Raw genomic sequence first — 13694 nt, 5'->3', positions numbered from 1 at the left:
CGAGCGTGCAGCTTGAGTTCCTGCGCCCACGAGGAAAGCCGTCGAGGCAATTTATCCTAGGCTGCTTTTAAAGAAATAAATAAATCCTAGCAACTATCGATTGCTCCCCCCCCCTGCCCACACTTTACTCTGCAATGTCTCTTTTTCCATTTGCCTGGGCGGTTCTGAAGACTCATGGAAGGGAGACTAACTAAAGGGAAACAGAGCCAATCCTCAAGACATAGGGGCTTCTGTGGTCTCCAACTCTTCCTTCCAAAAGAGAGAGAGAAGATTCTTCAGCTGCAGAGGAAGAAGAGGTGACCACTAGTGTTCCGGCATTTTTTGCAAAACAGAAAATGACAGCCCAGCCCACCCACCCGCCTCTTCTGCCTAGCAAAGAAAGAGCATCTCTCCAGAAGGGCGCTCCAGAATTGTTAGAGCCATTGCAAAGAAGGGAACCCTCTATATTTCTCACTGCTCCACCCAAGACAGAACTGGAGTTAGTTTTTCCTGTAGATTTTAACCTGTGCTGAAACCAAGGATGCTGAATCAAAGAGAAACAATGGAAGCAAGAAGAAATTCCGACGAAAGAAGAATGGCAGACAAAATTAATGGACTATGCAGAACTGGACAAAATGACAGGAAGGATCCGAAACCTGCAGGACCAGAGATTTACAGAAGATTGGAAGAAGTATATGAATTATTTGAAGAGCAACTGTAATCAACAAATTACGGCAGTAGGACTACAAGAAGTTTTGTAAGGAGAAATATACGAAGTGTTACAAAGTAGAAAAAGATAGAGATATTGGTTATGAGTTTGAAATATAATAGGGAAAATAAGAAATGCATACTAAGAGATTAGATTGGAAAATTTTCAGACAGGACTGATGGAAGTCAAAAAAACTGAATAAGATGTAAAAGTATGTGTCAGGGGCTCAGGAGCAGAGGCACAGGGGAGAGAGGAAATGGAGAGCGAAGGGGAAGAATCGGAGGGCAGCGTAGGGGAGTATGAAAGTGGCCCGAGAGATTCCATGAGCTTCTCCAGCGATTCGGAAGATTCCCAGAGGGGGGCGCCGATGGCCAGGGCAAGGGGGGTCCCAGGGGGGACACACCAGAAGCAAGGGGCCAGCGGGGACTCCCAAAGCAGCAGTGGGAGATCGGAACCAGCTCCTCCACCAGAGCGTAGTGGGGGGGAAGAGTCCCATGTATCAGGGCCAGCTTCTCCTCCAGCAGGGAGAGGAGAAGATGAATCAGGGCTGGCCACGCCTCTATCGCAGAGTGAGGGAACGGAGGGGAAGTCAGGTCCAGCTAGCCTCTCCGAAGGGGGAAGCAGTGACAGGAGCAGTGTAACGGTCAGCAGGAAGGTTGCCGGCTGGGCGCGCGCGCCAAGTTCGAATGTACAGGCGCGTGGCACAGCAGGTAACCCGGATTGGGAACCAGGTCCTAAAGCCCACCAGAGGGAGGGGGAAGACTCAGGGGACTCAGCGTCAGAAGAGTCTAGAAAGGGCAAGACCCCAGCGGACAGGCGGACCCAGAGGAGGAAAGAGCAAAGGAAGAGGTGGAGCAAGGCTAGAGTCTTAAACTGGTGTCTGGGGGGAGGAGATTCAGACGGAGCTTCAGCGGTCTAGAGTTTAAGACGTAGAGCTGCGCGCCGCGGCTTTGCAATCGAAACTGCACTTCAATAAAGACTTTTATATATATAACAACGGACTGGCGTTGGTCCTTTGTGAGCTGGGACCTCGGGCAGCTTTGACAGTATGTTTAATTACTGTAATGGGATGTGGGGTTGCTTGTGCTTAAGTCGCAAACTGCTCCAAGCTGAGTAGTTTGGTCAAACTTTTCCCCGGCTGGACAGCCTCTACTCCGTGGCTGTCTCAATCACTGGCAGAATCTGTCAGTGGCCGTTTCCTGAACTTTTTCCAACATAAAAGCTCTTTGACACCAAGTCTCCACCTAGCCTCCCTGCGCGGAAGCTTTCTGCGCAGAGTGGGCGTCCCAAGCGGAGGCTCTGTGCTCTCCCCGCTGGTCTCGCTGGAACAGTCTCGGAGCCCTCCCTCCGAAGCTCCCTCAACCTCCCCTTTCTTCCTAGCGTAACGCCTATCTCCTTCCCCAGCGGAAGTGAGCTCTCTCTCCCTACTGGGTCCTTCTCCTGCATCGCTGCTACGCCTTACCTCCTCTCCTGTCTCCGATGGCAATTACTGTTGAAAATGATATGTTAAAAAAAGAATCAAAGAGAACCAAGCTTCCAGGCTCCCAACTCTCTCTCTCTCTCTCTCTTAGTCTGGGAGGAAACCCTGCTTCAGGCCCGGTGTTGGCAGCTCTGTTGACCACCCTGTTCAAAACATTGTTTTGTTACCAACATCTGCATGGAGCCTGAACCATTAGCTGAGGTTCAGCAGGCTGCATGGGGCTATATGGGGAAAGCTGCCCTCTGAGACAGGCAGTTCCCCATGCCCTAACCCGCTCCCCCTGTCACCCATGGTTCCAACAGGCATTAATTGTGCAGTTAATGTCCCTTACACATTTCCAATTTCCGCTTTTTAATGCATTTATCGTTCTTTAGAAGAAGTGTCTGTCAAGGAAGAAAGAGCCATAGCAAATTAGTTTGCGCACAGATCTTCATTCTGGAAGAAAGCGTGTCGTGGGGTGAGCGGGGAAGGAATGATTAAAGGAATGTGGTTGCTTCGTGATGAAACAAGGAAAGAAAAGTTGGAAATGGAGAATAACTGGCAGGTCTCCCATTCAACTCTGAACATGCCCACAGACTCAAACCTGCCTCTCCCATCTGAAATTGCCCTCCAGCTGCTCACAGACTTGCTCCCACTCTCATGCCTCATCCTTTGCAATTTTTGGGGGGTGCAATTATATTGGCTGAGTGTCATTAACCTTAGGTGAGGGAGTTCACATGGGTAATGATGAACCTAGACTTAAAACCCAAAAAAGAACAGGCTCTCTGCAGACAGAACCAGTACGTTTCCGAGCACAATTCAAAGTGTTGGTGCTGACCTTTAAAGCCCTAAATGGCCCCAGTCCAGTATATCTGAAGGAGCATCTCCACCCCCATTGTTCTACCTGGACACTGAGGTCCAGCTCCAAGGGCCTTCTGGCGGTTCCCTCACTGCGAGAAGAAAAGTTACAGGAAACCAAGCAGAGGGCCTTCTTGGTAGTGGCACCCACCCTGTGGAATGCCCTCCCACCAGATGTCAAAGAGATAAACAACTACCAGACTTTTAGAAGACATCTGAGGGCAGCCCTGTTTAGGGAAGCTTTTAATGTTAGATGCTTTACTGTATTTAAATATTTGGTTGGAAGCTGCCCAGAGTGGCTGGGAAAGCCCAGACAGATGGTGGGGTACAAATAAAATATTATTATTATTATTATTATTATTATTATTATTATTATTTCCGCAAAAGACTAATAATAATAAATAATAATAATAAAATTTATTTTTACCCCACCTTCCCCGGCCAGAGCCGGGCTCAGGGCGGCTAACACCAGTAAAATTTCAATAGAAACATAATGGGGGGGGGGCAACCCAATTTAAAATACAGGTTAAAATACAATTTAAAAAGCAGCCTCATTTTAAAAGTAGCCCATAAATCAAAACCGTAAGGGGAGGGAAACATAAGGGTCAGACTGAGTCCAAACCAAAGGCCAGGCGGAACAGCTCTGTCTTGCAGGCCCTGGGGAAAGATGTCAAGTCCCGCAGGGCCCTAGTCTCTTGTGACAGAGTGTTCCACCAAGTTGGGGCCATTACTGAAAAGGCCCAGGCCCTAATGAATCCAAACCCAACGACAAGGAACACAAGCACAGGCAATTGTCACTTTGTGCAGGAGTTACGTTTCAGACCCCCATGAGCCCTTGTAAAAAGTTCCGCCCCGCCCGTGTTCCACCCTTTCAGTGGCGTTTTCGGGTCACTTCTGAGTTCAGCGCTGTGCGTGCGCATCAGTCGGGTGCGTGTCAATCGGTTGTTGCCTGAACACATAAACTCCGAGTTCTAGCCCCCATGGGTCACAATACTATTCAGAAATGATCCCAGCCAGTGTTTCTCAAACTTGCCCCCACCTGGACCACTTGAAAATTGCTTTGCAAATCACTCAAAGACTTTTCTTCCCATTGTTTAGCGATTGTAATGCTTGGGACCTTGCCATGCCTAGCCAGTAGCTGTGGCTTTAATCCTCTGAGGAAGGCAGAGCTTCCTTCTGCCATTCTTCACACAAGTGAAGTTCATGGGCCGTGCCTTGGGAACCCCTGTTCTAGATAGTTTTTTCCAGAGGCCATCACAGATACGACTTGGCTGCAATCCTGATACAGTGGATGCTCGGGTTGTGAATGTGATCCGTGCAGGATGCACATTTGCAACCTGCAGCATTCGCAACCTGCATCTGTGCGTCTGTGCACGCGCAGGTTGCGATTTGGCGCTTCTGCGCATGCGCAACCGCCAAAACCCAGAAGTAACCCATTCTGTTACTTCCGGGTTTCGGCGGTCCGTAAACCCCAAAAAACGCAACCTGAAGCGGCTGTAACCTGAGGTATGACTGTACAGTGGTACCTTGGGTTACATATGCTTCAGGTTACATACGCTTCAGGTTACAGACTCCGCTAACCCAGAAATAGTACCTCGGGTTAAGAACTTTGCTTCAGGATGAGAACAGAAATCGTGCTCCAGTGGCACAGCAGCAGCTGGAGGCCCCATTAGCTAAAGTGGTGCTTCTGGTTAAGAACAGTTTCAGGTTAAGAATGGAACTCCGGAACGAATTAAGTACTTAACCTGAGGTACCACTGTATTTAGTTTCAATTATACTTTCGTTATCTCATTGACATAATATTTTTCCCCAGTGCTGCTTTTTTAAAGGCTCCTTGGACTTTTCTAACATTTTTAAAAACAAACAAACAAAAAACCAAGTAATAAACATTTCTAATACAATCGTACTTAGGTTCTCTAACAGAATCGGTTCCAGAAGTTTGTTCGACTTTGTAAAATGTTCGAAAACCAAGGTGCAGCTTCCGAGTGGATTCAGGAGCCTCCTGCACTCAGTCGGAAGCTGTGTCGGATGTTCGGGTTCCAAAGAACGTTCACAAACCGGAACACTCATTTCCGGGTATGCGGCGTTCGGGAGCCAAAACGTTTGAGTCGCAAGGCGTTCAAGAACCAAGGTACGACAGTATAGATTTTAAATTTTTAAAAAAACCCAAATAAATAGATCAAACGATGAAGTGGCAATTTACTGCGGTGCACATGTAACCATGTGGGAAACCTGCTGTCAGGGAACTGCCATCGGAGCCAAGGGTGGAGGTAAGGCTCCCCAATGACGCTGGAGAGGGAACCAGCAAGGAGAGAGGGAGAGGTTCCGCTGGGGAAGGAAATAGACGTGACGCCAGGGAGGAAGGGGAGGCTGAGGGAGCTTCGGAGGGAAGGCTCCAGGACTGTTCCAGCGAGACCAGCGGGGAGAGCACAGGACCTCCCCTTGGGACGCCCACTCTGCGCAGAAAGCTTCCGCGCAGGGAAGCTAGGCGGCGACTTGGTGTCAAAGAACTTTTATGTTGGAGGAAATTCAGGAAACGCCCACTGACGGATTCTGCCAGTGACTGAGACAGTCACAGAGTACTGACTGTCCAGCCAGGGGAAAGTTTTAACCAAACTACTCAGCTGGGAGCAGTTTGCGACTTACGCACAAGCAACCCCAAACCCCATTACACCTGCTTTTTATTGAGTCAGACCACTGGTACTATCTGAACCAACTGGCAGAAGGGAAAGCAGTGACCAAGCTGAGAGAGGAATCTCACCACTCGGACGCTTTCCCAGATTTCTGACTGCATGGCTAGGAAAATTCTTTTCACCACCTCGTGGGACTTAACGGATGGCCATCGTCTCACGAGGTTTCAGCACTGAGCATCAGAGAAAAGTGATCGCTGGGGAAGTTACCCATTTGTAGACACTCTGTACGAGGGTACAGAGAGGGGCTTAATGTCAGCTTAATCTGTCTTCTTCCCGCTAATGCCTCGAGCCAAAAACACACACGTGGTGAGGGAAGTGGATAGCCTACTGAGTTATGAACAAGTTCTGAAACCCAGCACTTTCTTCTGTGGGTTGTCTTTCCCCCCCCCCTTCTTCTTTTTATGCAGAAAAGTGCAGTCAGGCAGAACTAAAACAAATTGCTTGAACTCCTTAGAGGAAAAGAGAGAAGAAATTTTCCCAGCAACTTTCTCCCGCCGACATGCATGAGTGGAAATATGGATGAAATGCGGGACGAGTGAGCTGCAAAAGCGGTAATAAGGTGAAACGAACAGCCATATTTGGCTGTGGCGGGGGGGGGGGCTCGCCAAGTAAGAGACACTGAAGAGAGCCGAGCAAGAGGGAAAATGTAAAACTCAGTAGGAGTAGACCGGAAGAAAAGCCTGCTCTGCTTAGCCACATGGGAAAGGAGACCTTTTCAATCTACGAGTGCAAGACTATGTGTGTTTCGCTCACATCCATTAGTTCACTGGGCAAGTGCAAAATTCAGATTTTGCCATCAATATTTGCAAATTCTAAAGGAACATTAGACGCCTGCTTCTTGGGAGAAAAGCAATGACAAACCTAGACAGCATCTTAAAAAATAGAGACATCGCCTTGCCAACAAAGGTCCATATAGTAAAAGCTATGGTTTTCCCAGTAGTGATGTATGGAAGTGAGAGCTGGACCATAAAGAAGGCTGATCGCCAAAGAATTGATGCTCTTGAATTATGGTGCTGGAGGAGACTCTTGAGAGTCCCATGGACTGCAAGAAGAGCAAACCGATCCATTCTGAAGGAAATCATCCCTGAGGGCTCACTGGAAGGACAGATCCTGAAGCTGAGGCTCCAATACTTTGGCCACCTCATGAGAAGAGAAGACTCCCTGGAAAAGACCCTGATGTTGGGAAAGATGGAGGGCACAAGGAGAAGGGGAAGACAGAGGACGAGATGGTTGGACAGTGTTCTCAAAGCTACCAGCATGAGTTTGACCAAACTGTGGGAGGCAGTGGAAGACAGGAGTGCCAGGCGTGCTCTGGTCCATGGGGGCACGACTAAATGACTACAGCAACAAAGGAACATTGATTTGTGCACTGTGCATATTCTAAGTGGGGACTTTTTTATTACTGAATACCATCTTTAGGAAATCCCAGCTTCCTTTCCCCAGATGCAATAAATTTCTAGACCTCGTGATTCTAAAAACCTTGGACCCAGAGGCAGCACATTTCTCACACAAGGCAAAAGTTCCAGATGGGTAGCCGTGTTGGTCTGCCATAGTCAAAACAAAAAAAATTCCTTCCAGTAGCACCTTAAAGACCAACTAAGTCAGTTCTTGGTATGAGCTTTCGTGTGCATGCACACTTCTTCAGATACACTGAAACAGAAGTTTCCAGACCCTTCTATATAGTGAGAAGGTGGGGAGGGGTATTACTCAGAAGGGTGGTGGGAATGGGTGATTGGCAGATAGCTGTGATGAGCCTGTTGACGACTCTTAACGACTGCAATAGGTCTTACAGGAAAAAGCAAGGGGTGATAAGGTGAAAAATGGCTTTGTCATGTATAATGAGATAAGAATCCAAGGTCTTTGTTCAGACCAGGTTTCTCCATGGTTTTAAGTTTGGTGATAAGTTGTAATTCAGCAGCTTCTCTTTCCAGTCTTATTGCAGGCTCTGGGTTTATTCCACCAGAGCCTGCAATAAACCCAGATGCCAACTTTGCTGCCACATACACCCGGACAACACCATTACTGGCCCCAACAACATCACACATACCATCTCGGGACTATTTAATTGCTCATCGTCTAACATTGTGTATGCCATCAAATGCCAACAGTGTCCTTCAGCTCTCAGACCTTACGCCAAAGAATAAACGGACATAAATTGGACATCAGGAAACACAAGACAGAGAAAACAGTAGGAGAACACTTCAATCTCCCAGGACATTCTATACAAGATCTCAAAGTAGCTGTTTTACTACAAAGGAATTTCAGAAATAGACTGGAAAGAGAAGCTGCTGAATTACAACTTATCACCAAACTTAAAACCATGGAGAAACCTGGTCTGAACAAAGACCTTGGATTCTTATCTCATTATACATGACAAAGCCATTTTTCACCTTTTCACCCCTTGCTTTTTCCTGTAAGACCTATTGCAGTCGTTAAGAGTCGTCAACAGGCTCATCACAGCTATCTGCCAATCATCCATTCCCACCACCCTTCTGAGTAATACCCCTCCCCACCTTCTCACTATATAGAAGGGTCTGGAAACTTCTGTTTCAGTGTATCTGAAGAAGTGTGCATGCACACGAAAGCTCATACCTAGAACTGACTTAGTTGGTCTTTAAGGTGCTACTGGAAGGAATTTTTTTTGTTTTGACAAGGCAAAAGGACAACATGAAGGGGATTTTCGGTAGCAGCCTGGCTATGAAACCAGTTCTGCTGGAAGGCTACTTTCAAAAGGATTTGGGAGACCACAGCTCCCACCCTACGAAGTATCAGCCAATGTAAACTCCTTCCAGGTCTCATTTTGGTCTCAGTGTGTGTGCATATGCGTGATTTGGTCCAGGGGCTGTCTAATTCTGACCCCCTTTGTAAGAACTATTTGGTAACCCACTTGCAAATTATCAATCCACAGATGCACAGGGTCGCACAGCATGTAAGAACAGTGCCTCTCAAGCTTTCAATCCTCCAGCCAGAGCTTCTGGAGGCTGAAAATTACAGAGATCCATTGGTCCTAAAAATGGTGGCAGACAGTGTGGCATAATCAGCTGGCAAGTACTGGCATCATGCAGCTACCATATTAACATGCAGATTGCCAGCTGCTTCCTACTCAGAATTCCATCTTGCATAAAGATGGAGAACCACTTAGAAGCAAGAGGGGAACCTCCTGCGGTCCTATTGCCTGCTGAAAGTGTGCTATTATTAAAGGCAGCATGTTGCAAATGGTTCAGAAGGGGCAGAAATGAATCTATTAATTTTTTTGCATTGGAAGGACATCAGGGTTTGCAGGACACTGTCAGACAACAGCATGATGACCATAAAACTCCCTATTATTTCGGGGAATGCGGCTCCTCCTTCTACAGAGCACTTCTACAGTGGTACCTCTGGATGCGAACGGGATCCATTCCGGAGCCCTGTTCGCATCCTGAGTAGAGCATAACCCACGACTGCGCGTCTGCACGTGTCGCCGCTACTGTGCATGTGCGTGATGTCATTTTGAGCGTCTGCGCATGCGCGAGTGGCGAAACCCGGAAGTAACACGCTCCGTTACTTCCTGGTCACCGCGGAGTATAACCTGAAAACACTCAACCAGGTATGACTGTACTTGTGATTTTCACAATGTGACCATTTAAAAAAAATGGATTTGTGGCCTAAATTAAGCTAGGGTTTCCCAGTGACTGGGAAATCAAGCTTACTTGGGAGTAAGCCCCACTGAAGTCAGTGGACTTTTCTTCCAAGTAGACATGTTTGAACCGCTCAAATTAAATTAGAACAATCCAACAAGCGGTGGGTTGAGCTGGGCTTGGCTGCCAATGTTTCATGTTCTCTCCCACTTCTCTCAAAATGTCCTGCCCAGACCCTGCTCACTGCCTCTGTGCCCTCATCTCCCCCTGGTCCCCTCTGTCAGCCTTTGCCAAAACACATTCTAAATTCCTAAGACGCCTGGATCATAGAAAGAAAATGAGTTATGCCTTTTCAAGCCTGCGCAAGTGCGCTCTGTTCGCAGAATGCTTTCTACCCACATAATATATGATTTCTCAGCAAAATGCAATTTGAGCCATTTGTTAACAATGTGGTAATTAGGTCAAATATGACCTTTTAAATGAGAATGAGAAAATATCAAAAAGCAACTGATCTCTCTCTCTCTCTCTCTCTCTCTCTCTCACACACACACACACACACACACACACACATCAATTTTTCTTGAGGCTGATTTCAACAATCACGAAATAACGCACAATGGGTGGTATTCAATTTACTCAAAGTTAGTCCATTGAAATTAATGAACATGAGTAAGTCAGGTCCATTAATTAAAAAAGGTCTGTTCAGAGCTTAATTTACAGTGTAGTCCTGTGTAGGTGTACTCAGAATTAAGCACCATTGAGTCCAATGGGTTTCACTCCCAGGGAAGTATATGAGCATAGGATTGTAAACTTAGCATGGATTAGCATGGCCAGGGTATTGTTTAGGGATTTTTTGTTGGGGTACATGTGTTGCTTTTATTAACTTTTTTGTATCATTATTTTAGATGTTATGATTTATGTGGAAATTGTTTCAATGTGGTTGCGTATTTTTTGATATTTTATTATGCTATGTTTGCAATTGTCTATTTTTTCACGTTGCAAGCTGACCTGAGCATGGTTTTAATGGTAAAAAGGCAGCTTACAAATAAAATTATGTGTGTATCAATATACCCTAACATTCTTCATATATTTCGTTTCCACTTAGTTATGGCAATTGGCAGCCAAGATACAAAATCTTCCATTGTTCTTGTTATTTTTTAAACCTTATTTGTTTGTATCAGTTTAATAACAGCAGCTGCTGTTTGATATTTTTGTTTTGTATTGTTATCAAGCATGGTGTTTCCTGCTTGGCAGGGGGTTGGACTCGATGGCCCTTGTGGTCTCTTCCAACTCTATGATTCTATGATTCTATCTCTTTTACATAAAATGCTAGCAGCCTTGTACTCAGTGTTGCTCAAGAATTCTAATGTTCAGTCCGCCATCTTGATTCAAAATGGCAACCAAATGTATCCAAAAACAGACGGAAAACTTCTCTTTGATCTCCGGAAGCCATCATACACATTGTGGCTGAAATATTTTTAGAGGTGTTCAAATGCATAGAGGAAAAACAACTCTCCAAAACATATAGTAGAGAAAAAATCATTCAGAGATTGGAGGGCATTTGAAACCAGCTCCACAACAAACGTGCTATCTATTGTTGGGCCATATTGGCTGTACTTACTAGATGAAGGAGAATACACAAAGAACTCATGTCATCAAACATGGGTATCTATCTATCTTACCTGTGCATTGGAGGGGTCCTGGAAAGAATCCTTCACCACATGATGCCACACACTGGCCATCCTTCAACTGCAGCGAATCTTTGCATGCTGTACACACAAACTCGTCAGTGCAATTAGAGCATGTCTTCTTGCAGGCTGGCCAAGACAGGAAAGAAAGAAGAGTTTCTTATGGAACAGGAATCTGCAACTGGTAGCCTTGGGGCCATATCTGCACACTTTGGAGACTGCCCTTCCACTTGATACGATACGATAATCTTTATTGTCATTGTCCCATACAGAACATCTATGTAAGACATTCAAAACCAACAAGCCTGCTATCCCAGCCATCCTAACCTGGTTAGCCCCCTAAAAACTCTGATACCCCATTTTTTTAAAAAAATATACTCCCATAGAGACACTGCATTTAAAACCAAAATCGCATTTGGATAGAAACTGTTTCTCAGGTGACTTGTCCTAGTCTTTATAACCCTGTACCTTCTTCCAGAAGGCAGAAGCTGAAAGAGATCATTTCCGGGGTGTGCACTATCCTGCGCTATCTCTGCAGCTTTTCTATGGCACCTGGAAGCACCGATTTGATCCAAGGTGGGAAGAGTGCACCCAATTATTCTCTCCGCAGTCTTTACAACCCTGGACAGCATTGGTTTTCCCCTGACCATGCAGCTCCCAAACCACACACAGAGACCATAAGTTAATACACTCTCAACAGTACAATGGTAAAATGTCATCGACAGGTCCTTTGAGTGCCTACAGCACTCCCTCCTTGATGTGGCCTTTCAGGTGCTTATGAAGGATCTAAATCATCATACGGGTATCGGTAAACTTGGTAGAAGGCTCTGCTATGGATGATGAGTGGTTCTTCATCATCCTGGGGAAAAGTGACAAGAGGGTTGCCGCAGGGTTCTGTCTCAGGCCCAGTGTCATTCAACAACTTTATGAACAACTTGGATAAATGAGTTGATGGGATGCTCATCAAATTTGCAGATGACACCAAACTAGGAGGAGTAGCCAATGCTGCAGAAGACAGAATCAGGATTCAAGATGACCTTCTTCTTCAGTTGGAGAACTGGGCCAAAACTAATGAAGGGAATTTCAATAGGGACAAATGCAAGGTTCTGCACTTAGGCAAGAAGAACCAGCTGCACATATGTTAAGATAGGGGACACCTGGATTGCCAGTAAAGGTAAAGGGACCCACCCCCCTGACCATTAGGTCCAGTCGTGGCCGACTGGGGTTGCGGCACTCATCTCGCTGTACTGGTGTACAGCTTCCGGGTCATGTGGCCAGCATGACTAAGACGCTTCTGGGGAACCAGAGCAGCGCACGGAAACACCGTTTATCTTCCCGCCAGAGCAGTACCTATTTATCTACTTGCACTTTGACATGCTTTTGAACTGCTTGGTTGGCAGGAGCAGGGACCGAACAATGGGAGCTCACCCCGTCGCAGGGATTCGAACCACCGACCTTCTGATCGGCAAGCCCTAGGCCCTGTGGTTTAGACCACAGCGCCACCCGCGTCCCATGGATTGTCAGTAGTACATGTGAAAAGGATTTAGGGCTCTTAGTAGATCACAAGCTCAACATGAGACAACAGTGTGATGAAGCAGCAAATAAAGCTGATGCTATTCCTGGTTGCATGAGCAGAAGTCTAGTGTCTATTTGGTCTTGGTCAGACCACACATGGAGTGAGTGCTGTGTCTAGTTCTTTGGACCACAATTTAAGAAAGATATTGACAAGATGGAACGCATGCAGAGGAAAGCAACCAAGATGATCAAGGATCTGGAAACCAAGCCTTATGAGGAATGGTTGAGGGAGCTGGGTATGTTGGAGGGCCATCTGTCAGGGATGCTTTAGTTGAGATTCCTGCATTGCAGTGCATTGGACTAGATGACACTTGGGTCCCTTCCAACTTCACAAGTCTACAATTCTGTGATGTTTCTGACCAACTGAAAACCACAAAGGCATCCCTCTTGTTGAAAAGCACACACTGACGAACTTTGAAAGTCAACACAACTCTGGGCATGCTGTTAGCACCCTTTTTCCTGACAAAGGGAAGCCACAATTGACAGATTCATCCTTCCTTACCTGGAATCATCTGCAAGGAAGAAGAGCAGGTTATTAAGTCATTATTTTATTTGTAGGGAAAAATTGATAAGTAAGTCTGCTTTCCATTATCCAGAAAAGCACCCCACAGAGAGTTACAGGCATAAAAAAAACATGAAAATGTTTTATTTTTTTGCAGCTAAGTATAATATTTGAAATACAGTGGATGCTCGGGTTGCGAACGTGATCCGTGTGGGAGGCACATTCACAACCCGCAGTGTCCGCAATCTGCAGTGGCACGTCTGCACACATGCGAGTTGTGATTTGGTGCGTCTGTGCACGTGCAAAGCGTGATTTAGCGCTTCTGTGCATCCGCCGAAACTCGGAAGTAACCCGTTTCAGTACTTCCAGGTTTTGGCGGTCTGCAATCTGAAAAAAACGCAACGTGAAATGTTGCCTGAGGTATGTAACCTGAGGTATGACTGTATTGTAAATAATAAATAGATTACCTAAGCAAAGTCCAGCATCCTGATAATACCCGGATCCACAGCTGGCCACACAGCGCCCAGCCTGCAGCAGCTTGGTTGTGTCATGGCAGATGTCGCAGAGTTCAAAAGACTGTGAGCAGGTCACACAATCTGCATGGCACCGACCTG

General features: G+C 46.3%; 1 protein-coding gene across 2 annotated transcripts in view; it reads right to left on the bottom strand.

Moving 5' to 3' along the window:
* The window catches only part of FRAS1 (Fraser extracellular matrix complex subunit 1), a 386075-nt gene that overhangs the window by 184850 nt on the left and 187531 nt on the right, over positions 1-13694 (bottom strand). For both annotated transcript variants that reach the window (XM_079990647.1, XM_079990648.1), the window contains exons 12-13: positions 13548-13691; positions 10998-11132 (exon numbers count right to left, since the gene is read on the bottom strand). In XM_079990647.1, coding sequence (XP_079846773.1) covers positions 10998-11132; positions 13548-13691 — 279 coding nt within the window. The remainder of the gene's footprint in view (positions 1-10997; positions 11133-13547; positions 13692-13694) is intronic.

This window comes from Podarcis cretensis (assembly GCF_951804945.1).
Source record: "Podarcis cretensis genome assembly, chromosome: 9".
Lineage (NCBI taxonomy): Eukaryota > Metazoa > Chordata > Lepidosauria > Squamata > Lacertidae > Podarcis > Podarcis cretensis.
This window is presented reverse-complemented; position numbering and strand designations above follow the sequence as displayed.